This window comes from Hippocampus zosterae, chromosome 1 (assembly GCF_025434085.1).
Source record: "Hippocampus zosterae strain Florida chromosome 1, ASM2543408v3, whole genome shotgun sequence".
NCBI classification, from domain to species: domain Eukaryota; kingdom Metazoa; phylum Chordata; class Actinopteri; order Syngnathiformes; family Syngnathidae; genus Hippocampus; species Hippocampus zosterae.
The window spans coordinates 3,173,484-3,198,379 of record NC_067451.1 but is presented as its reverse complement, the minus strand read 5'-3'; the positions used below and the strand labels follow the sequence as shown (position 1 = coordinate 3,198,379).

Here is a 24,896-nt window from a genome sequence, read left to right as displayed (position 1 = left end):
AGGTACCGGGTTCGATTACAGCTCCGGCCTCCCTGTGTGGAGTTTGCATGTTCTCCCCGGGCCTGCGTGGGTTTTCTCCGGGTGCTCCGGTTTCCTCCCACATTCCAAAAACATGCGTGGCAGGCTGATTGGACGCTCTAAATTGTCCCTAGGTGTGAATGTGAGCGTGGATGGTTGTTCGTCTCTGTGTGCCCTGTGATTGGCTGGCAACCGATTCAGGGTGTCCCCCGCCTACTGCCCAAAGACAGCTGGGATAGGCTCCGGCACCCCCCGCGACCCTAGTGAGGATTAAGCGGTTCAGAAAATGGATGGATGGATCTTTCTTTTCTGTTCATCCGCGGTCGTGTCCATTTTAAGGGAGAGCCCCAGGGCCAAAGAAGTGATGAAACTGTTTGGACGGTCTAATTCCACAAGTGGCGAAGCAAGCCGTGGTGTGGTTGCAGATGCGTGACCACACTTCTGTGTTTTGATTACGTGGGACAACGAGATTTTCCTTCACGCGTTGACTGCGCCGATTCATCACCTTCAATGCCACCAATCCGCAGAGACTTGGAAAGGTTCGAGTCCAAGGCACTAAAACAGGAGGTGCTTTATTTTTAGACTCCATATGGTGGAAAAATCTTCGCAGGAATCAGGCAATGTGAACTCAAGCCCTCATTTGGATCAAGGAAATAGACACGGGGTGGAGGGTGGGGGTGGGGGGGGAATGTGGCTGTTCAACTGCAGGGGGAAGTTGTTCCATGTTTTTCCACTCGTGTGTTATTGCCTCTACAAGAGAGACTTTGCAATTACTTGCAACATATGTGTAGATGTCAGAAAACAGCTGCGCTGTCTGTAAATATGACAACTATTAAAAAAAAAAGTATTGAAAAGATTCCTCCCTATAGCGGACATCTGCCACCGATGTCACAGTTATTTTTGGTCAAGAGACTTTCTGTTCTGGGCTGAGCAAGTCTGACCTCATCCTCAACTTCCCCTCCTTTGCCACACTGTTTTGTGTTCTTTCAGTTCGTTTCCAGCCACTTAACTCGCACCGTTAAAGCAATGAAGCAGCGGCTTTCATCCGTACTTCTCTCCTCTCTCTGCACTGATTAGGTTGCAATGGTGTCGAATCACCGCAACTGGTTTGTGTCTTGCATTGCAAGCGCAGACAAAGGTTGGTCAAAAGCTAAAAAAGCAGCTAAAGACAGATGAAGAATATTTTAAAAAAAAAGGGGAGAGTTTCTCCAGTGCTTACGAAAGCCAAGATGAGAAAGACATTGACACGATGAATGCTGGCAGGAAAGCGCTGCATGTGTCAGTTGGCGTGCAAAACAGGGACAGACTGTTCCATTCGCGGCTCCAGTTCGGTATCCCGTTCATCGCTCTGTTTTTTTTCCCCAAGTGCAACCAAAGTTCTTTTTGAACAAATCCACAGATAGCCCGATTACATTTTTAAGGTCCTCAACTCAATCTCTGCGCACCGTCAGGCAGGCGGAGGAGAAAGCAAAGCAGAAGCAGCGGTGAACTGATCGAACAACAGAAGAGTTAACTTGAGCGTAGCGCACGGTAGCCCATTTATCCATTTCTTTTTTTTTGTCCTTTACGTGACTCAACACTTGTTTGCCGTGATGTAAAAACTGATGGAAATAGTTGCAGCAATTGTCTAGCAACTATTTCCCCCCCCTCGCAGGGCTACAGAAGTTGGGCCTGTTTGGAAATTTGAGTTGGGCAACAGCTGCAGATAAAGCTAACATGCTAACAAACTGACACGACTCTTGACCAGTTTTTTTTTTGTTTTTAGTATGCAAAATCGCATGTGCTCCGGGTTCGTTCATTGTGGTTTCAGCACGGAGGGCCAAAAGGGCTTTCATGCAACAAACAAAAGATCCTTGCATGCCTTGCTCAAACTCGTGGCAATGTACAGTATTTGGAAAGAGTGTGTGAGCCTGCGTATGTGTTAAGATCCTTTTCTGGTGATTCGAATATATCTAAATTCATCCTTTTTTTTTTTGGCAACATACCTGCACACATAAAACAATCTCATGCAGACCACCAACTTCTATTTTTAGCACTGCGTGGGCAAGCCGTTCGTCTCTGAAGTTACATTTGCTCTTTGTCGGTTCTTTGTCATAGTTTCATTCAGGTTTTTGCTACCGTGACTGGAGTCTGCACGACTCAACTTCAACTCCTTCGTTAAAATGTAGGACTCTAATTCAAAGAATCCAATTCCGTTTCTATTCCAAAGTTGAAATGTATGCTACTTGCAATTGCTTTTTGGACACTTTGCAGACTGCACAGGCATACAATCTTATTTGAGATTTTGATTTGTCCGCCTCCTCGGGGCCGATGCACGTCGTTATTGTCTGTCCGCGACCTGTATATGAAGTGCTTTGTGCGTTTTATTGTAGTTTGTATTGTTTTATCACTCAGGCCGGAACAGGCAACTGCAGGAAAGACGCCGCACGAGTCTGAGGCAGAGATAAAGAAGTGTTCTTCCGTGCTGCCGATGGCAAGACAATGAGCAGCGGTGTCTTTCCAAGTCTCAAGACAATGCATTGACAGTCAAATTGGAACACTGTCTCAACTGCAATCATTCTTATTTAAGGCTAGCACAGTCCACAGCAACATCCAAACTGTTACAAGGTGACAGCATATGAAAGCCAAACGGGAACTAAGCGTTCTTCAAACTAAACTATTTTGATGCTCGTCAGTAGAATGCAACACAGCCACCCACACAAAAATCGCACTTTTGCTCTCCTGGTTCTCCTTTATGGTTAGCAGTCAGAAAGAGGAACTTCAGCCTTTTTGACCTTTTTGTTTTTCGATTCTACCCACCGGTTGATCGCGCGCAGGGTTTGCAATGAATAATGTAAGGAGGGGAAGAGAAAGGACAAAGATGGCGGGAGAAAAGCAAGTGAAATGGGAGCCAATTTGCTCGAATTCTCCTTCGGAGACAAAAGAGTCGTTATGGTCGGAATTTGTGAATGCGGAAGGCTTGTGACGTCACAACGCCATGAGGTAATTTGTCACTGGCTCCTCGCTTGTGTTACAAGGTTCAACATGGGAGTGGAATGGCGGGAGACTGATTAAAGTCTGTGCATGCGTGCGTGTGCGAGAGAGAGAGGGAGAGAGAGAGAGAGAGAGAGAGAGAGAGAGAGAGAGAGAGAGAGAGAGAGAGAGAGAGACAGAGAGAGAGAGAGAGAGAGAGAGAGAGAGAGAGAGAGACACGGCTCTTGTGCTTATTAGATTAAGAAATATGAGCATGACTACAAAATATTTGCATTGACTCTATGAGGATGTCTCTGCAAACCACGAGGACGAAATTATTCATTTACTTTGATGTTTCCGGAGTTTCACCTCTTCATCTGGCACCTTTGAGAGAAGGCGAGAATGAGTGGTGCTTGAGGAGAGCAGAGAGCCATTTGTCTGCTGCTGCTAACCCCCCCCCATTAAAACAGTAAAGCTGTGTTCGAAGAGGAATGTGAATACTTGTCTTTACGTCAGTACAATATGGATATGTAAATTCCCCCCCCCTCGCCTCTCTCCCTTTTTAAGAGCACAATTACTAATTTGTCATTTGGTCGCACGCATGCACACACACGTTCGCACGCTCACATCAGCCCATGTGGTGACATTTTTAATCGCGATGCATGGAAGAATTCAATCAGCTGTCCGGGGCATTTTTGGCACAGAATTCCGAGTTTGTGATTTTCACTTCTTAAGAAGGGCGTGTTACGACCAAACCCCTCAAATGGCAAATCTGTGTGCGCACGTTGAAACGGAAACACTGTAACTGTACGCTGGGACTCGTATGAAGAATGCACGACATAACCTCTTGACCTTTGGCTACCGTATTCCTCTTTTATCTTCAGTTTTGCCTTCCGCCATCCACCCATCAGTGCTCTGCCAGTGTTACCTTGCCATCTTTGTCCGATTCCTCCTGAAGAGCAGGCGCCGAGGCCTGATGGCCACTACTGCATGAGCTACTCCTTCTCACAAAGGTCAAAGCTCGACGATGTGGTCTCACGGGAGTTGGAGGTCTCAGCGGGGCGGAGCGGGAGTTTTCCAGGGTCCTCTGCAAGGAAGGCGGCTCGGGGGCCACAGTGGACTTGACCTTGACGTACATTCCAAGCTGGTGAGCCTGGTTTGGAAGGAAGGCGACATACCATGTGACGCTGTGTATTTAGCTAGAATAGTACTCAGTGTTGCAGCGACCTCCACCAAACTTGCTATTACGCCTAAGTGTGTCACATAAAATTTGTTCTTCGTATATTGTATCATTCACGTAATAATGGGAGAGCGTGATCTGCATGACTGAATGCTCAGTTTTAATTGAGCGAGTAAATGTAACAATTAGATTTTTAGCTTTCCTAAGCAGAGAAAGAAGCAACAGCAGTGCGGTTGAGTATTTTTTCCGCCTTTCAAACTATTTGCATGTCAGCAGCCTTATCGGGCCCAATGAGTCACACAGCCAACTGCTCTGCGCTTTCAGGTCACTCAGGACTCACATTCAGGACTCAGCTGACGAAAAAAAAATAGTCTAGTCAAGTTCACAAGCATCCACTATGTGTTCCTATTTCAACTGATTGAAGATGGATTCAAGGTTTGGTAGAAGCTACTGATATAGCGCGTCAACTCAATCGTGAAGAAAACCAACACTGTTTACCTGATGGGATTGACTGCTGGCTGTGGCTACAGCGCTCTCTGGTGGTTGACGCTGGTATGTTTGGATAGCGGGGTGCATAGTTGAAGGGCTAAGGACGAGAGATGCATTGTCTCAAGTTCATGACTCACGGCTAGATCAGATTTATTTAGCCTGATGAGCCACATTTAATATTAGCCCGACCCCAATGGGTAGTGCAGCTTGGTGACCAGGGTGCTCCTGAGATGCTGGTAGAGGTTACTGCTCAAGGAGCAGGGGCTCAACACCTCCTTTTCTTTGATCTGGCTGAGGCAACCCTGACGGAAACAGACAAAAAGTAGAAGCCGAACATGCCTCTTACTGCTTCTGACTATTGAACTTGGTCACATGTAATTGCAGAGAAGACAAAGTTGATTTTACCATGATGACCTGCATGGTTTCAGGGGGAGGCTCCCACATTGGCTCAGAGTATGCGCCAGGTATAAATAGTTCCCTGCAGACGACTGGCTTCAGGAGCATGGCGAGTGACGGAGATGGGTAGAGGCAATAGTAAGAGCACAAATCTGCGTCGCATGCAAAGAGACACAAAACACACGCGGGATGCAGAGCATGAACGCATGAGGCATACAGTATGCAGGTTTCTGTTCCAAGAAGACTTTTAAAGGCAATCAGCCATCATTAGGACACGCCGCATTCATAATTGGTACGGTGACGATTGCGTGGCGTGAGATTTCGAGATTGGCGCATCCTTAATACCGAGTCAATGTCAAGTCCGGTTTTATCTACGTTGGACTCAAGTCCAACGACGAGTGCACTTCAAAAGGTCGTGGGTTAAATAAGTCGCACACCTGAGTCTCCATCTGTCGGCCCCACCTGCAGCAGCAAAACCTGGTCCTGATCCTGAAAAAGAAAACCGGGAGACGTCATCACCTTTAACAATCGGTACAGAGGCATTTGTTGCATTTGTATTTACCTGCAGTGTACGGTTGAGAGCTTGAAACTTGTGCTGGTTGGTTTCTATCTCATCCCAGTTCAGACGCCAGCAGGCGGTCGGGATGACAACTAGCGGCAGGCCGTACAACACGCTTTGACACACGCCAGCCTTGTAAAGGGCCCTACGGGCAAACGTACGTAAAGAGACACTCATGACCTTGATGAGTTTAACCCTGGAGAACTCACGCGGTGTAATTTAGAAGTGGTCAAAATAAATTCTGCTACTCAAATCCCAAACGGTCAAAAAATTAGGATTAAGGAATTGGATATTTGAAAAAAACATAGGGGTTATTGGGTTCTCCAGGGTTTTAAAGACAGACACAGGATTGGTTTGTTTCTTATCGCAACTTGTTTAGCAATTTGTGTCTTTGTTCAGCGGATTGGCAACTGAGACAAATGATTACACACTCTTGCGCCAGACCAAAATGGATCCCTTTTTCGAGTTTCTAACTTGCCAGTTGCCAACTTGCCGAGTTGCCAACTTGCCAAATTAAACGCAATGCTCTGCACAATCCGAATGAAAGCATTCACAGACAAAGAGAGCTCCTACAGAAGACAAGTGACAATACATGGATGATCGATGCGACACTCATGTTCGGTTCATCGTTCCAATCAAAAGATGAAGAAGAGGGCGGACATAGCCACTTCTTTCCCCTCCCAACATTTTGAATATACCGTAAGACAATCACACGATGAGTCCTCCATCCTACTTGATTGCTCTCATTCTCCGGGGTATTTGAGAGACAGACATGACGTCACAAAGGCTTTCTGGCTTCTCCGAGGGGTTCAGTGGAAGGGAGCCGGGGCTGATGACGCGCTCACGCATGTCGCACTTAATGCACACTAGAGAGCAGCAAAAAGCCACGGTCACGTCTCTGACAGTGACGATGACATTTTTTTTTTTAACTTTTGGTCAGTAGGAGCGGTGACGAACCTGGACCGGGACCCCCCCGTGGGCTTGGTAGGACAAGGTGGATGTGTTCAGAGACCACTCCATACTCTTGAAGCCAATTCTTAAACACTTCCTCCAGAGCAAATACACTGCTGTCCACCAGGTGCAGGTCCACCAGCACCAGATTATCTGTAAGAGAAAAGTCAAGACTGTTGTGAGTTCATTCTCGCCCAGAGGTTAAAAAACAAGAACGAGCTTCTATTGTGCCCACTAGATGGAGACATTCAATTGAAATATTTCTTGCTGCTCTTAACGCCTCTTTTACTTGTGCTCCCTTTCTCCCTCTCCATTTATCTTGCGCAGGGCACAGAGAGTTTATTGAACTTCCTTCAAGTTGTCCCCTTAAAAATGTGGCATCACCAATGAGAGCAATTTTCACTTTTAGATGTTGAGGGAAGTGTATTCAATATTTGCCCATCAGAAACTTTCTGTTCCTCGAATTGAATAAAGACATTTAAAAAATGGACTGGGAGCAACGGTGGCTCTAATTGCAAACATAAAGCGATCGGAGGGAAAACCTTGGGCGGTGATGGGATATGAAAAAAACACAGTTCAAGCAAATCGATTGTCTACGTTAATGTGCGCCTGGGGGGTGTGGGAAAGCAGAGACGTTGAGCCAGAGTAACTGAGAGAGGGAGAGAAGAATTATGAGCGCGGGAGAGAAAATAATTGTAAATGTCAGCCAGAAAGGGCGGAGCGAGGCCTGGAGGAGAGCGAGATAGCAAAGGGGACAGACGCTGGATAAAAGTAGAATAGTCCCAGCCTAAGCTTCTGTGTGAGATCGCCTTTTCCCAAAGAACTGACTCTACAGGAAGCTCGAACGCGCAAGCTCGGTGTCAACAAGATGAAGAATGATCTTGACATAGCAAAATCCACAGTGCAGCTTCTCCATTAAGATCCATGCATCAAATCCATCTTCTTCCTTTCTACTGGTTTCATTACCGACCCTTTGATTTGTGTCCTCATTGGCATGCATGTCCACTGTACAGGGGAGGCCGTCTACAATGTACGTCATCTTTTTGTTTTTTGTTTTGCATGGCGTTGCGAACATGTTGATACCAAAAGCGCACGTCTCGTCCATCCGCATTGTATAACGCAGCCGTGAATAGGCCATTGATGTTGTTGGAGACTGAGACAAATGCCACATTGATTGTCCGCCATGCAACATGGGTGCTCGACACACTCGCGGCAGTGTGACCTCATTGCCTCGCAGGCACGATTGCTTTAAGGCGGGTGTTTGACAGAGACTTGTAAAGGACACTCGGACAAAGCGTAAGACAAAAGCACTGTGTGTTCGCTGAAGAGGAGGAGCATGAAAGACAGAATGAAACTAGGGAAAACAGAAAGAGAAGAGCAAGATTTAGCGGATGAAATCTGCAAGGAGGCTCTCGAAAGAAGATTGACAAGCATGGAGTAGTAGCACACAGCGCAAAGTACGTTTAACAAGCAACTGCAAGATGTCCACTTGCGGATGACGTTAAGTTGGGAACTGAGAAGCGGGCAATTGGAGACCGCCTTGAAGACACACCCACCAATTGTGCCAGGTTTGTAAGAAAATATATCTTAAAGATGATGAGAATAATATTATTAATAATTATACATTAAATTCTAAATTGATTTAGAGGGTTCGATGCATGCTGACGTCACAATTGTGAATGAAATAAAATTGCACCCACCACACTTATAGAGCAGAGCTGTCTGTCTGCGCCACAACTTGGACCTGGTGACTAAAGTCTAGTCTACTTTCTGTCACTTTGTCACGTGAAGACTTTGAAAGCCATACCAGTCGTAATCTGCAGCGCAAACATGCAAGACCATCCTGTTTTCCGTCGGATTCCTGCCCTTGACTTTAAGGCCCATATATCTGGGGAGTGTGAAAGCACTTCCGGTGTGTGTCTACACTGGCGCAGTGTCTGTGGTCGGGCCCGCCAGCAGCTGTGGGTGGAGTTTCCTCCAGAAAACACATTTCCAGCCCATGAGCTGACTGCCTCCGAAACGGAGCAGAAACAAGAGTGCAACTGCAGGTTGCGCCGATGGAAGACAGACGAGCCCAGCAGGAAGTCCACGCATTGAAGCGAATACCTGAAGAAGTATCAACGGCATCTTTCAATATCTATTGGGAATTGAGCATATGCCCGCGGGCATCTTTCAAATATTGTTTACTGCATAGAAAAGCAAACATTACAGCCAGGCTGGGAGGATTCCCTCCTGTTGCCACCGACGGCAGCTGTGACAAACAAAAACAAACAACTTAAGTGTTAAGACACACACTTAAACCCGCCTCCTATACTGCTCTGCTGCTATTGTCGTGAATGCCATAATGAACTTTTAGTGGTTAATGGTGAGTCAGCAAGTTGAAATTATTTCTGCGGCTGAAAGCATAATTGTGTTTCGCGCACTCATCCATAAACATGCGTGGGGCGGAAAAGATGGCCTCGGTGCTTCCGAGGACCTCAGGAAGGAAAATATTTAGCAACAGAAAAAGAGCGTGAGGCTCCGTGGCGTTGCGCCGAACAGAACGGCCATTGATTTCACCTACTGGAGAAGTCATTATGTAATCTGTTCTTACGTGTCTGCAAGGAAAGCTCCCGTCGACTGCTGTTTATGAATGAATTGTCGTGTTTAGTACGTGCATGACTGACTGGTGGAGGCATCACGCTGAACCGGAACATCAAGTTACAGACTGCCGACGGTCTGTAACCAGGAAAACCTTTGGAGGTATTTCATGAGAAGTGATGATGGCCGCAGTTTGGGTTAATGCGACATGAATCGCTGGCGATACAAGAGATTTTGGAGAAAGAAGATCAAAGCAGGTGGCAAATTAGGTAACTCAGACGTCCTACTATTCCTCATATAGAGAGAGATATGGAAGGAGGAAAGAGGCGGCGACGGCAATTAAGTCACTGGAAAGGAGGGCAGCAAAGGGGGGGGGGGGGTAAAGAAGCCCTCTCGTATAAGGCTTTGATGGAGTGAGCAAGAGGCCCTGCAGCGGACTATGATGAAAGAAAAAGTGAAAACGATATGGTGTAATTACACTGGTTGGGGCCACACACACACACACACACACACACACACACACACACACACACACACACACACACACACACACAGATCAAGAGGAAAGGTGCAAATAAAGCCGCAAAAACGTCATTTGCGATTCGCATTCGGTTTGAGCGGCGGATGTCATCTGTGCATCGCAAATGTAAATTGGAAGAGATCAACGGACGCGACGCATCCTCAAATAGCAGCTATCTTTAAAGCTTTCACGGCTCAGAGCGAACGCGGGAGGATTAGCTGGAATTGAGACCCACTTGAGAACCTCACCTGGTAAACAAAGCGGTCATTTTTAGTGCCTGCTACATTCTTTTTGGACCCAAAACAGGCACAATTACACGGCGTTAACATCCCATTGCTGATGAGTTAAGATAGGCTTCCCGTCTTGCTCGCTCGACTCGTTTGTTTGTGTTGCGTCTCCTTTTTCTCATGACCCATTTCTGTATCTTCTCCCAAGAGTCCAATAGCAGGGAATGCGCACCGAGGCCCCAAACAAACGCATTTGATCCTTTTTTTTCCCTAATTAAGGCTCGAGTCGCCGTTGCGTTGTTCATGTGTTGCAGAACGTCGGTTTCCCGCAACGACTTCAGTGGCTGGCGAGAGAAATTGGCACAGGGTTCTACGGGTGTGTGAGACGAACACAAATAAGCGTGTAAACGGGTCAAACCTTCTCGACCGCGTGGATTGAGCAGGGTGGGAAAGTATTTGGAACGTGAGGGGGAGTCAAGTTTGCTCAGGAAAGAGATAGCAAGTAGTCAGCTTCCTCCTTCGTACCTGCACTACAATCCTGAGGTGGCTCTTGAGGCGGGAGTCCGTCTTGACCCCACTCCACCTGACTGGAGAGCTGCACCACCAGGAAACCATTGATCGGATCCAGGTCATCATCCTTGAGCACATTTTTCAAAAGGCAAACCATGCCTTTTCCGGGACGGCTGGTCACCACAGTAACCTATTAAAAATAAAAAGAGAGAAAAGAAAAAAGAACATCCGCTTGAGTCTCTGGAGAGCTTTCTTAAGAATGTTTACAGCTGGTTTCTCTTGAAAAAAAAAAAACTCTTTGAAACCGCGGTTGCACTTTGGGGACATGAGAAACAATAAAGCACTGTTAGAAAATGTAACACGCTGCGTGTGTGATTTCAAGCCAAAAAAACGGACTTTATCTGGCATCAAGGCGATCACTTTTGATTCTTATGACACAGGGAACAGAACAGCTGCTGAGGAAGCTCTGCGAGGACATAGATTTGCTCTCCTGTGTAATTTGTATCCCTAATGAGAGAATATAATAAAAATCACTAACTTCATGGCTTTCTTCCGGTATAGTTGGTAAAAAAAAACTATACTTATAACGCCTCAGGTGACAGTGCGAGATCAACATATGCAAGTGGGGGCAAATCCAAGAGTTTGATGGGACATTCGACCACAAGCTGATTGGATCTTCCGGCAACAACAACTCTACTGCAGCTTCTCTGATGTCAATCAAACCGATTCCCACAGAAAGATGGCTCAGCGGCGGCTGAGACGAGGACGTTTCCTGCACTGAAGTGTACATAAGCAGCCTCGAGGCGAGCGTACCAAGGCTCGCACCTGCCTGGTTTTCAACACCCCTTTCAAACTAAACAATCCTTACAGAATAATCCTGTTTGTTGTTCTGCCGTTCCTCACCTCGACAGATATGTTGGTCTGGATGTCGACGCCACTGAATTTCCTGTATTGGTTAAATTGCCTCTGGCCATCCAGCACGGTCTGGCGCAGTATCTCGCCTACACTGGCCAGTTCTGTGGTGACGCCTTCGCTCGGGATCGCCCGCAGCGCCTCCACGCAGGAAAGCAACCTGGGCAGGTTACCCCGAACTCTCTGAAAAAGACAAAAAAAAAAAAAGAATGAGAGAAGGCGAGGAAAGAACGGAAATTTTGGATGAGAGAATTGTCATCAGTATTACCACAAAAGGAAGCAGACATTCCTGCTGACTGCTGATGGCAAAGACGCTGAGGAAAGGGAGCCTACAAGGTCCTTTCAGACTACAGACCAGAGTCAGGAAGTTATCAAGAGCGTCACAGAGAACAGAGCGGGTCTCGGACCACCATGGTGGCATTGCTTCAACGATCAACACCCGAGCTGGTTGCCGCAGAAATGTGGTGTTTGAGAAACCAGAGCTCTTCTTGTGATCCATGTCACCTGAAAACATGAAAACAAAAAATTTGTTTTTTACTGACTTCTGTTTTTTAACAGTGTGTGCATATAAATTGTTAAAAAACAAAAGGGTGAGGTGAGTTACTGGATCACAAGAAGGCAATGCAAACCAGTCATTACAAAAATATTTTGAGTGTTTATAAAACAAACAGCCCACAGAGGCACAAAAAGAGCTTAGATAGGTTTGTAATTACATGAACCAAAACAGAATCCAGCTTTGGCCTTCCTGTGTGGAGTTTGCATGTTCTCCTATGTGTGTGTGGGTTTTCTCCAGGTACTCCAGTTTACTCCCACATTCCGAAAACGTGCATAACAAACACTCCAGCACTCCAAATTGGCCCTGGGTGTGAGTGCAGATGGTTGTTCGTCTCTGTGTGCCCTGCGATTGCCTGGAGACCAGTTCAGGGTGTACCCCGCCTACTGCCCAAAGACAGGCTGGGCTAGGCTCCAGCACGCCCGCGAGCCTTGCGAGGATAAACGGATTAGAAAATGGATGGGTGGATTAATTTAACATGTACGGCATACGGTATTGCAGTCCCAACAAAACGAATTTAACTGAATCTGAATCTGTCACCGTCTTGCTACACTCTAAAATCTCAACCAAGTGGTTCAACAGCATCGGATGTTACAATAGGAAATACTGTAAAATTAAATATGTTGTTTTGCACTCTGTCACCAGAAACTAACTATCTATCTGTATGTACTAACCACACACGGCGTGTTTCATCCGTCGTTTTGACGACCCACCGACTTTTTTTTCTTTTATGAGAATACCATACCATACAATGACGGCCGGACGGATTATCCCACAATTAGCATAATGAGCTAATGCTAACGTTCGGCTCGAAGACTTCTCCAACGTTTCTGTATTCTATCAAAATCGTAAGTATTACATTTCACAAAACCTCGTTGCGTCGACTGAATTTTATACGAACCATATAACAAACGTTTAGTTACCGAATTTAGCAGGTTAGTAGATTCAGCCAAGTCAAGCAACAATCGTCCAATCTTGATTGGGTTGTTCACTCACGCTCCACTAGGGGTGCCAAAATGTAGAGGGGCCAGGTGGGCAGGACGAGTACAATCACAGCATCATTAAAATACACGACAATAAATTGGGGTTTCCTCAAAACGTAAACGGACTCTCGAACCTTCCAAACCACTGTAAACGGATAATAATTTTAGATGAATAAGAAAGAATATGTCGATATATTTGATGGCATTGCATGAAATATAGGAAGCTTGCCACCTTTAATACAGCATGGAACTTTACGGGGCCCCGATGGTAACATGGAAGGAAAAAAATACATTCTCACTCCATCACTGCGAGATTTTTTTTTATTGCATCTTTTTTTTTGGGAGCGGAAGACTTTTTTAGGAGCCTTTATGTACCTCACATTTAATCTTCCGGCTATCTAAATGTTATTTTGTTTTATTTTAGAGTAAATTGAAAAATCATCAGTTCCATAGTGTACCTGCAGAGTCATAACAATATTGTCACACTTTCAGATTTATTTTCAGACACCAATTCTAGTTTGCATTTATCTTACATTTGAACAAAGGTTTTATTTAATTGTTAATTCAAGTGTATATCATGGAATGGAATTTTACTCCAAAGACTTGGATTTCACTTGTGGCCCTTGAAGGGATGATTGTAGATCCAGGCATACACACAAGAGCACACTCACGTGCCTCGTTATTTAGTTGTAACGCACATAAACAATCTTCTAGGTCAACGGGGGCTTTCCAGTACGGCACTAATCCAAAATACATTTTTAAATGTATTTTGGGGATTTGAGGGAAAGTTTTGCATGTACTTTTGCTTCTCATTTCGCACCCCAGTTGCTTTGTTTTGGTTTAATTCCATAAAATGGGAACTAAAAGCATGACTTTAAAAAAATCCCCATGTGAAAAGGACCAATACTTGCTTCCAGTTCCAGTATCGATTTTTACAATACTACTACAGCAAGATCATATTTTGAAAAGGGGAATCATATTCTGGTTAAAAAAAAAAAGGACAAAAATGATCCATGCGGATTTCACTGCGACTCATTCTCTTTTGGGATGAGTATTATGGGAACATGTTTGGACTTACTATTTTAGAGGCTTGCGATAATCCGGTTGAAAGACATTTCCAGCGGAAGGCATTTTAGTTTGGAGATTGGATGTGCAGTGCTCACTTAGCGGCCGCGTTGCAGAAGAATCAAACATGCACACAAATGGTTGGGAGGGTTTTAACAGGGTTTCATCTTAATGGAATAATGGCTGTGTTGCTTTGTGTGCCTGTAAATGTGAGAAGCACATCAATATCAGATCTCAAATAAAGAGCATTGCAAAGGTGCTTGATGGGCTTGAGGTAAGGACTAGGGGAACTCAGAGTTTTTGGCCAAATCTTTCAGTTTTGTACACATGGATTTTTCTTTATTTCATTGGGGTCTTGTCATGAGAGAGAAAAAAGCCAAAAAGCAACAGACAGCAGAAGCAGTTGATCTGGTGACTGCAGACTCATTAATAAGTCATGGTTCCTTTAATGTGCCATGCATGTGAACATGAGAGATGTTCTCCTTGTGCCCGAAGTCACGGCAAATGATTTCTTCATGACTTGACGTCAACAACTTCATGGCTAATGGCGACTTTTGACATCTTTTAACATGTAATAAGCCATTGGATGGACACTATGGCATTAACGGTGTTGTACAGCAGTCGCTACGGAGTCGAATGGTGTCATCTGGTTTGCCTCACAGTTGTCTCAATTGTCGTCCAGGAACCAACATCGGTTTGCCAGCGACTTCAGAAACGATTTGCCACTTGCAGATATGAGGGGGAAAAAACGTCTAATTCACAACTATGCAAAGAGAATTTTCAGAGAATTTAAAAAGACTGACAGACAGCCTCTGCCTCGACCGTGAAACCTGCTCCTACAAGATGAATTGGCTTCCTGGCTGCACTTTTTGGAATTTGTAGGAGGCAAAGCTTCTGCCTGAGCAAGATTAGGCCGAGCAGAAAAGAAATCAGCGTTAAAATTGTCAAGGTGTTCCTTTAAATTTGCCTGGCGTTGTTCAGACGTTGCAGCAGCTTCAAATTGCATCTCTCCAACTACTATATTTTTATCTCTTTGTCACATGTGTTTGAATTCCAACCAATTTATGACACATGACGCCGACTATTGATCATGGCCTATTTTTAATTTTTACTTGAGTCATATTTGAAAGTAACGGTACACCTACATATGTACGATCCTCCTCAAATCAAATCTTGCATTCCACTTCTCGTCCATCCAACTGCTCCGCTCCGTCACTTTGCTCCGGTGCGTTCTTGTGAGTCCAGGTACTTTTGACAACGTTTCACCCGAAGCCTTGGCCCTGTTGTTATGGAAATGAGGCTGTCACTCCGCACCAATCCTCATATGAAACGGGAATGATGAACATGGCTGTCCCCCCCCCCCCCCCCCCTTTGTGTCGCTCACCGTGCAAGTGGTCTTAACAGGCAATCATCGGCAGCTGATCATTCTTGTCGTTTCAGCAAAAGAGCAAAAATGGAATGGGGGAGGAGAAAAGGAGCCGTGAGTGGAGAAAGGCGCTAGAAAAATCTGCTCGTTGATTTGATTGTCAATGCTTAGAGCTGTTGACAGGCCTTATGGGTTACATCTAATTGCTTTGGGCTAAATGTTGTTAAATCCACAATGATTTAAAAAAAAAAAAGCCAGGCTACACTGTCGACGCTGAGCTATCTCAAAATAGATGGCACTGTGTGTCTGCTGCAGATAATAAATAGACAGTTTTAATGAGCAGTGTAAAATCGAAATGCAGAGAGTGAGTGAGGAGAGCAACGTGATTTTACTTATTTGTGTTGTAGCCATGTTTGAGTTTATAGTGCTTTAGTTTAGGCATACAAGGAATTGACCAAAAAACAAAAACAAATAATAGTCCACTTGTAGTTCTGCTAGAAGGACAAATCAATGATTATTTTATTTTCATATCATCTTTTTCACTCCTCGTCACTCATCTTAGCACTGGTTTGTCCAGCCCGCCTCAACACTCTTTTCAGTATTCAGCCTCGTCTATCGTAAATGGATCGGTGTGCCCACTTGAAAGGAATGAAAGAATCCCTCTTGCTAATCCCGTTGTGGGAGAACAAGGGCCAAGGCGAAAAGAAAAGGAAAGCCACAGTCCACAAAATCTACCGACTGTATTTCTGTGGGTTGGGGGGAGGGCTTATTTGAAGAGGGAAGGGATAAGAAGACGTGAGCCGGAGCCATAGCGTGGTCTTTGTGTGTGCCCTGTTAAATCAGGCATGTCACGGCACCTTTTGTTGCAAAGCCTTTTTTCGACTGCTGCGATAAGTGGCTCGATTCTCTGATCTGTACATGAATGACACGAGCAATGTGGAGATGAGGGCAGTGTTTGTCAAGGAAAAACTTGAGAGAGTTTTCTACTCTCGAAAGTTCTGAACGGCCGCTAAATCCAGTCATGTCAACTTTTGGAAACGAGTACCGTGATTACTTGCATCCTCCATCTTTTATGGGAGCATCAGCAAGATTGTGACTTGATTTCTCAATAAAGTTTACCGTCAAATTAAACACAAGAAATAGATTTACACCATAGAATTACATTATATTAAACAACCACATTGCAGTCTGCTAGCTTAATGCTAATGCTAAACAGTGCCAATGTTGCTGTACTATAACAGTTTAGGCGACAGACTGAATATAATGTCGTACTCAGTCATAAATTCTTGATCCTCTCCATGAATGATTAATATTAGTGCCGCACTGATGAGGTGACAGTAGCTGAGATATCTCAGTGTCTCAATGAACAGCATTCGTCTTGTCTTTCTATTTTTATTTATTGTCTGTGTTTGCCTACTTGTAGCACTGTGGGCCCTTAAGGTACCAAAATGTAATTTTGTCATCTTAATTTAATTCAACTGTCTGTGATATTTGGTATTAACTCTGATCTCGCCGTACTTGACCATCAATGCATTCCTTGTCCGCCCTTCTGGAAACCTCTCCTCTCTTCTCCCTGACACACTCGTCACCCAGCGGACACCAACATGCTTCCCTTTCATCGCCTTCGCTCTCATTTTCATCTCTTCTCTCCCACCACTCCTCGCCCAGTGGGAGGTTGAAGAGATTTAAACAGACTCAAGTGATATCATTGTTAGTAGTAACACACCGCTGATAGATTGTGCGTGTGCGTGTGAACACAAGTGACACGTAAATAACGCAAAGTGGATGTGTATGTTTTATACTCCTGTCAGAATGATTTGTTCACACACCACAGGGTGCGTGTCTCATGATTGGCCAGCTGTTTTTCGGTGTGTGTTTGTGTGCATGTCATGCAAGGTGCCCCTCTGGGCTGGGGGATTAAACTTGTGTTTGAGACTTGGGGATTTGCCAACTGTACACTTGTTCTCTATCTGTTAACCTCAACACTTGGCTCTCTCAATGCAATGTGGTGCATGCTGTAGACAAGACTAGGTACACCTGCGAAATCTCTGACTTCACTTGACACTTTTCTACAATGATGCTTTTAGAATGTGCAGGTGTACCTAATGAAGTGGGCGTCCAGTGTGAATCTACAACAGTCTTCAGCGGTGAAGCAGAGCAGTCTTATCACCTAAGCTGATTATTCAGGAAGTGTTTTTTTGGGGGGGTGAGGGGGGTGTGACTGGTGAAAGATGCTTAAAAAAAGGAGGACAGGGGGTATTAAGTTGTTTTTGTACATTCAACTACAATCCAATTGTTATGAGACCTTCCAAGGTATTGATGCCGCTCTTGTTATTGGGGTGCTTTTAGGTGATTCGCAGTATGGCTATTTGTGTCACATACACTAATACCTTGAGGCCAGTTGTTGTGTTCTTGATGTTGTTTTGGGGTGTGCAACAGCATGTTCCAACATATTCCAGCATATATATATTGTATATAAATTAATTGAAAGTACACCTCTGCGTAACATTGTGTCCTTATTAAGAAAACAAAGCAAGAACAAAATATACATTAAGTTACAACCAAAATAATTTTAATTTTTAGTCTGCCGCAGAAAAGATATTGAAGCTTGACTGAAATTTAAAAAAGTAAATAAATGAGACCACCACTGCCACCTACTGCACTGGATGAGCAATTACATTTCTTGTACAGCAAAGACAAAAAAAAATAATGTTCCACAGGATATGTAGTTGAATACTGAAAAGCATCTCAGAAAGCCTCCAGCCAAATTCCCTGTTGTTTTATTGTGGACGTATGACAGATTTGAATTGCAGTTTTAGCGGCACATCTAGGTGTACAAGACGTTGAGATTGCGTCAAATTGCTTCAATGCATCTTGCATTTACTCCAACCCAAATAACATCTTGACATTTTGCTGTAAGAGGAGCCTGGAGCAACTTGATGATAGTCTGCGATAATAAAAAAAAAGGAAAAAAAAGTGAGGGAGGCTAGCAGTTATTTACCCTTCTTGCTTTTCCCATCTCAAATTGTCTGAGCTTGCCAACATGCATTTGTGTGTGAGCGCACCATTGATTTTGACAGCGTTGCCCGGAGAGTCCTTATCATTGTATTGACTGATGTGGAGATTCTATTTGTCCATCAGGACCGTGTCCAAACCATTTCACAAACAATAACATACTTACACAGGCATTTACTACATTTATTGTGATTTGAGCTATCTAGCGTCACAAATTGTATTGATCCAGTGGTCCCGCTGCCATGACTGTGTCGGATAAGTATTGATTTTGTCAGTGGTGCCACCACGCACCACTAGAAGACTTTCCCATCACCTGTCTCTCTGTAGGAAGATTTTTTTCTTCCTCACATGAGTGGCAAACTCACTTAAGCGCAACCTTCCTCCCCAACGGAGGAAAATGTCAGAAATCATTGATGCACTGTGAACAGAAAGCCACAGGCAAATTCCGGTCGACTGAAACAACACCAAAAAAAACAAAAAAAAAAAACCAATCACCATGAAAGCCTTTGTGTGCATGTTGCTTCTTACGAAGCAACATTTACTTTGCAATTAAAATGACAAATTAATTAAATTCATGGTTAGATGAAGCATTTTGTTTGATACCGTACCGCTCACGCACACACATGAATCTGTTCATCTGCTGGAGGGGCCCTGCTTGGTGTTGAATTTAATCTCACTTTAAATCCACTAATCCCGCACAATAATAAATCCCCCACCCTGCTACACACACTCACACACACACACACAGACACACACACACGCACGCACAAATGAGGTACATATTATCATAACCACCATTGTTATTGTACGTAACCATCCCCTATAAGGACCCCCCCCCACCCCTACCACCACACCGAACACTCGCTGAGACATGAACTCATATGAATACATTATCATAATCTGCAGCATGAAACCATGTATCGTATGTTGCTTTGAGCACGCGCACCCACACGCATCATCGCTACACATGTCAGCCCACTGTGACCTCACAGAATGCATGCACGTCTGTAATCACCTCAGAAGTCACAGAGAGACGACGTGAATCCATTTGACGTTTGAAGAATGAAGTCAGGGTCAAAGCGACTCGTCAGAGCGTGCCGTCCACTCCTATGTAATCTGTAACGTTATTAACACTCTACATGGGACTCCCTTAATCCCTACATGCCGATGTTGTCATTTTTCAAAAGACAAAGATTATTATAATCGTACTGAATATCCATTCAATATTCCAGGGGTGCGGGGGGGGATATTGATCGGAAAGTGTCCCTTAATTTTGCTAGTCCAAGCAGATTGTCTTCACTGCGGCGCAGGGTGGAAACAGACTTTTAGACGTGAACAAATATCAATATAAAAACTCGACTCATCTCAACTCAAGTGTATTTATCGAGCACTTTAAAACAACCACCGCATACAACAACAAACAATAAATGAATAAGAAAGAAGACAGAAAACACTAAAGCGGTCCAACTCAAAATCTGGTCTCATGATGAGTCTAAAAGACAAAGAATAAGAATGAGTTTTAAGACGAGTTTTAAAGATGGGCAACGAGGGAGTTTGCCGAATGTTGATTCCAAAGAGAGGGCCCGGCAACGGAAAAGGCTCCATCCAGTCTGAGCATCTGCATACTCCTCGGTGCCTCTAATAGTGTCCGGTCCACAGACCTGAGACACCGGGCAGGTGCGCAGAGGCCCACAGAGGTAAGGTGGGGCCCAGGCCATTTTAAGATTCGAAAACAAATAATAGGATCTTAAAAAGAACTCTAAAATGTATCGGCAGCCAGTGAAGGGACGCCAGAGTAGAAGTCACGTACTCCCTCTTACGAGTGCCGGTCAAGAGGTGAGCAGCGGCATTCTGGACCAACTGGAGACACTTAATGGAGGATCGCCTGACTCCAAAGTAAAGTGCATTAGAGTAAAAAGCAAAAAGTGAGTGCTGGGACTGCACTTTACCAGGCGCCATTCTGGCTCAGCACCGCTTCACTGGACTGGAGCCAAGATGGCAGATGGCCGCCTGTCTGCGGAGTTTGGATTCTTACAGCGCCTCGAACACGGTAAACACAGACAACTGGCGAGAGGAAGATGCCGGGATGATGATGTTTATTGTTTCCATCTTTGTTTCGCTTGTCTGGACAACATTTGTCTGCGTTTGTTGCATTCCGACTGATTGCTACATAATGTTTTCTTTTTTTTTTGTATTTCGGCAGCAAAATTATCACAGCTTCTTATCAACCTTATTTTTTTTTGACTCCCTCCTTTCTGTCTCCACCTGATTCTGATGCTCTCCCCTCTCAAGTGCATCCCATCTCCTTTCACGATTCGTCTCCCTCTATGGTACGTGTGTACACCCGGTTGCCACGGCAACGGGAGCAGGCCACATGAGCGGGCGGATGAACAAAAGACCCAGAGACCCTCATCATCAATAGAGAGAGGGAGGGAGAGAGAGAGAGAGAGAGACGGGGATTCAGATTTCATTTCATTTTTTTTTTCAAGCGAGGGACTTAGCTGTTTGCAGGAAAAGATGGAGGTGGGGTGGGGGGGGGCATAACGTAGGTGAGGTGAGTTCATAGTCTTTCAGGAGCAATAGGGGGTCGTGATATGCACTTAGCAATGGAGGATTTTGTGCCTGTGATTGAATTTAGAAAAAAAGCATCGGTAGTTCAGCACATACGGAGCAATAAAAGGATAAGCACCCCCCCCCCCCCCCTCCCCCGTCCCTCCCCAAGAGATCTTCTATCAAGTCATTAATCTTTGTGCTTATAATGAACACACGACCTGGTGGCAACTGACTAAATAATCAACCTTCAGGGCACTCGATGGGACAGCTATTGCATTTTGGAAACGTCCATTTGGGTTCCTATTCAAATTTTGTCACGCGTATGCCCCGCAACAATTTGGCCTTCTCTAAATATTATTACACCAATTAAAATGCGCAGCAGCCTGGGGGGGTTTTGGGTGAAAAGACTGGCAGCAATCGGGAGTGTGTGCATCCGTGTGTGTGTCTGTGTGTGTGTGTGTGCGCGCTCGTGCTTTCACACCTATATCTCTCCTCCACCCATTAGTATCCCTCTCCCTACCCCCAAAGCCTACTTTGCGTCTGTCTTCACGGAGGAGAAGCTTCGGGAAGACGGCAACGGAGATGGAAGCCTGGAACATTTACAAGATGAATAAATCAAGCACGTACACTTGTGCAGAAATGTTCAGAACATCAACAAAAAAGTGTTGACAATAGAACTGAAGGTGGGGAGGGGGTGGTGTTGGGTGAACACCTCAACTGATTTAACGTGTTCTGACATTTATTGGTGACTATTTTTTAGTTTTGGGCTAAGCCCCCCGTTTCTCGTGTATAAATCAGTATTCAGCCATTTTCGCCCAAGGGGAAGCACCAGCGTTGTCAGGTTGCATTTAACTACCTGTTTGAACGGTCTGAAGAAATGTGTCAGAAAAATACTTTTCCGCCTCATTCTAACTGGAGTGGAGTAGGCGACTTGATTGATTTCATGCCAAAATGAGTTGCTTTTGCTGGTCCCTTTAAAAAAAAAAAAAAAAACACCAACAATGCTAATCTTTAGCCTGTCAATGCTGATCTCCATTATATGCTAGCATGAAGCTAGTGGAGACATTTCGACGGCAATGTTGTTTGGTTGCTTGCGAGACACGACTTGCTGTACCCTGCCCAACTACTGCTATGTAACGGTCATTCGTATCTCAAGGCACCTTTTTTTTTTTAAAGCTGACACAGGCAGCTGGCTCTGAATGAAAACAAGATATCAAGAACATCCTAAGTGACAGTAACGACACTTGCACGTCTCGTAGGCTGCTCACATCATTTGATCAACACATATGCTAGGTGTAGTACATTTTAGTAGACGGCACTCATTTGGATCCTCCATAATCCATTATTTTTTTTCCATTCCTGTTTTTCGGGGGCTCCGACCATCGAGGCCAACCCTCTCGGCCTCCTCCACGCTGTCATGGTGGCCTTATTGGATTAAGGGGACATTTGCATTGGGATCGCTACAAGGTCGACAACTGGTGCATGGTGGGATAGCACTTGGAGGACTCGCTGTGTGGCGTATTTAGGTCACATTTAAAGATCGCATACATTATACGGGAGCACAAACACCCCGGGGGAAGTGAGTGACAGAAGCGAGAGACGGATGGATGGATGGATAGATAGATACTGCAGATCGAGAGAGACAGAGAGAGAGAGATAGAGTTACATGAGCGTGGATGTTAAAGGAGGCGACGCTGGCATAATCTGCTTAATCTGATTGAGGCCAATGTCGTCCTCTCGGGTTCAATAATTGATATCACCATCTGCTGTGGAATCAATCAATTGGGTTTGAGATGTTCTGGCTAATTTACATGGAATGTGATCGAAGGCGCAACAGTGAACAGAAAGTGTACAATTGTTAGCGGTTGGAAAATTTTGATGAGTCTTTGAGTATCTGAGTTAAGCGTTTATATCCCAGGTTTCAGTCAAAGACGCACAATATTTGTGATTTGAAGTTATGTCGTCAGTCTGTGAGTGAGAATTCAGACATTCAAGGGTGAGTTTGCTGATCAAATGCTTCAAGATTTGCACTAGTCCAATTCTGAGGGGCTACCTGTTGTTAAGGTTGAGACCTGCACTACTCACCAACACAACGGGGCTATTGTGAGGGGATTAGGGACAAAAGTTTGTGCTCCTTGTCCCATTTTATCCTTTAAATTTGGAGGAGTTTTAAAAACATGGCAAATCAGGTCAGAGGAAGTTTTCAACTCAATTTGTTGCTCGATGTGGGCAACGTTTGCTGCGGTGGGGCACAAATCCAAAGACCGTAATGACCTCAGGCCCTGCCACTGCTCTGCTGCTACAGAAAACACACGCGTGGGCGCGCACCATGACTCGGATTAAAACGACAGCGTATAAATTCAAATGAGTACACATTTAGCACTTTATACAATTGCATAAAGGAATTCAGGGTCATAGACTGCATGTAAGGGACAGATAAATATCCAGTGTGTTTGATGCCATTCCCTGATTCATTCATTGTTAACCTCAATGTATGCAAATTAGCATTTTGGTATAATTTTTTTTTAACACTCGGGCAACGTCAATGCAACAAACCCTATTAAAAGTCAAGCCTTCAAAATAAAAGCACACATAACAGTTTCACCATACTTTATTTAGCACCGCCGTGTCTTATTTCATAGACACACTCAATCAACAAGCAAACGATAATAAATAGGCCTCACCTGGCCCCAAAAAGAGCGTGGTGAAATTTTAAAATCTACTTTTAGTTTGAAGACTCCTGCCGGTGGGACATCAATTTCATTAGTTACATAATTTTACTTCCCACTAATTTTATCCATCCATTTTCCAAACCACTTGATCCTCACTAGGGTTGCGGGGGGTGCTGGAGCCTATCCCAGCTGTCTTCAGGCAGTAGGCGGGGGACACCCTGAATCCGTTGCCAGCCAATCACAGGGCACACAGACACGAACAACCATGCAAACTCCCCCACACACCTAGGGACAATTTTAGTGTGTTCAATCAGCCTGCCACGCATGTTTTTGGAATGTGGGAGGAAACCGGAGCACCCGGAGAAAACCCACGCAGGCCCGAGGAGAACATGCAAACTCCACACAGGGAGGCCGGAGCTGGAATCGAACCCTGTACCTCTACACTGTGAAGCCGACGTGCTAACCACTGGGCCGCCCGCCACTATTTTTATTTTAAAAAAAATTTGCATGCAAAGCCTACGTTATTTTCTCTCAAAAGTAATTTTGTCAATATTTTGGGGTGTCAGGAAAGTATTATTTGAATTGACATTATTTCTAATTTAAAAGAATTACTGTGTTGGATTTCGTCGGATTCAGTTTTAGTCAGACTTCTGGAACAGATCACTCACGGTTCTGCACAATATTACTTTGAGGAATTTGCCATTACCTGTAGGCAGCAAAGTATTTGTAAAATGAGATGCACTTTTTTCTAGTTTTTTTTTTTAAACTTCCTCGAAATACACGACAAAAATTTGTCTGAAGAGATGAATTGCGACATTTCGTCTGTCAAAAATGCAGTCTTACATGGAGGTGCTTTTTGCAAGTTCACCTCTTCGGCTTTCTTTCTTGTCACTTCCTCACCTTTGACCCCTCTCCCCTCCTCACTCACCATCTTGGGCTCACAAATCCTTTAATCCAAGCGAAAGCATGACTGCTTCTGTACCCCATGGAATCGGTCCCTTTTTATTGTACGCCACGTTTTCGGACATCAGCAGCAGCGAAACAGTGGCGGACAACAAGATCTATTGGAAGACATGTAACTTAATTAATTAAGAACAGGATGGAAAAGGCAATGGCGATCCCCTAGCAAGCCGCAGCTATGGTTGTCATTCCCACAGGGCAGAGAGAATAAACTGTACACCTGTGAGTGTTGTGTTTTTTTTTCCCGGTGGCGCTTCATGCAAAACCTTAACGAAACACTTTTGCAACATAACCGTGCGGTTCTTCCGTCATTTTTACCTGTTGTGCGCTGCCGCTTCCGGGGGCGGAGTCTCACATTCGCATTTCGTCGTACTGTGCTGAACACCGTCGCCAGCCTGCAAGTAAACCTTTCTGACAGAAGCCTCCTCTTTCTTT

The 24,896-nt window shown here is 44.7% G+C and overlaps 1 protein-coding gene and 1 long non-coding RNA gene across 3 annotated transcripts in view; one reads left to right on the top strand and one right to left on the bottom strand.

Annotated features, from left to right (window-relative positions):
• LOC127602020 (uncharacterized) overlaps positions 1–872 on the top strand; it is a 40,442-nt gene extending 39,570 nt beyond the window's left edge. The window contains exon 2 of the long non-coding RNA XR_007962688.1: positions 3–872. This is a non-coding gene — a long non-coding RNA (uncharacterized LOC127602020). The remainder of the gene's footprint in view (positions 1–2) is intronic.
• A 1,103-nt stretch (positions 873–1,975) lies between these two features.
• m1ap (meiosis 1 associated protein) lies at positions 1,976–24,885 on the bottom strand. 2 transcript variants are annotated; one of them, XM_052067250.1, is made up of 12 exons: positions 24,780–24,885; positions 11,563–11,798; positions 11,286–11,477; positions 10,398–10,572; positions 6,552–6,698; positions 6,328–6,460; positions 5,598–5,739; positions 5,473–5,524; positions 5,045–5,187; positions 4,829–4,941; positions 4,649–4,736; positions 1,976–4,123 (listed from the first exon to the last, which is right to left on the bottom strand). In XM_052067250.1, the coding sequence occupies exons 2-12, from the start codon at positions 11,791–11,793 to the stop codon at positions 3,878–3,880; spliced, it is 1,662 nt and encodes a 553-aa protein (XP_051923210.1). In that variant the 5' UTR covers positions 11,794–11,798; positions 24,780–24,885; the 3' UTR covers positions 1,976–3,877. The 2 variants fall into 2 exon arrangements, with proteins under 2 accessions (XP_051923210.1, XP_051923201.1); XM_052067241.1 differs by lacking the exon at positions 24,780–24,885 and adding an exon at positions 12,771–13,108.
• Between the last annotated feature and the right edge of the window lie 11 nt (positions 24,886–24,896).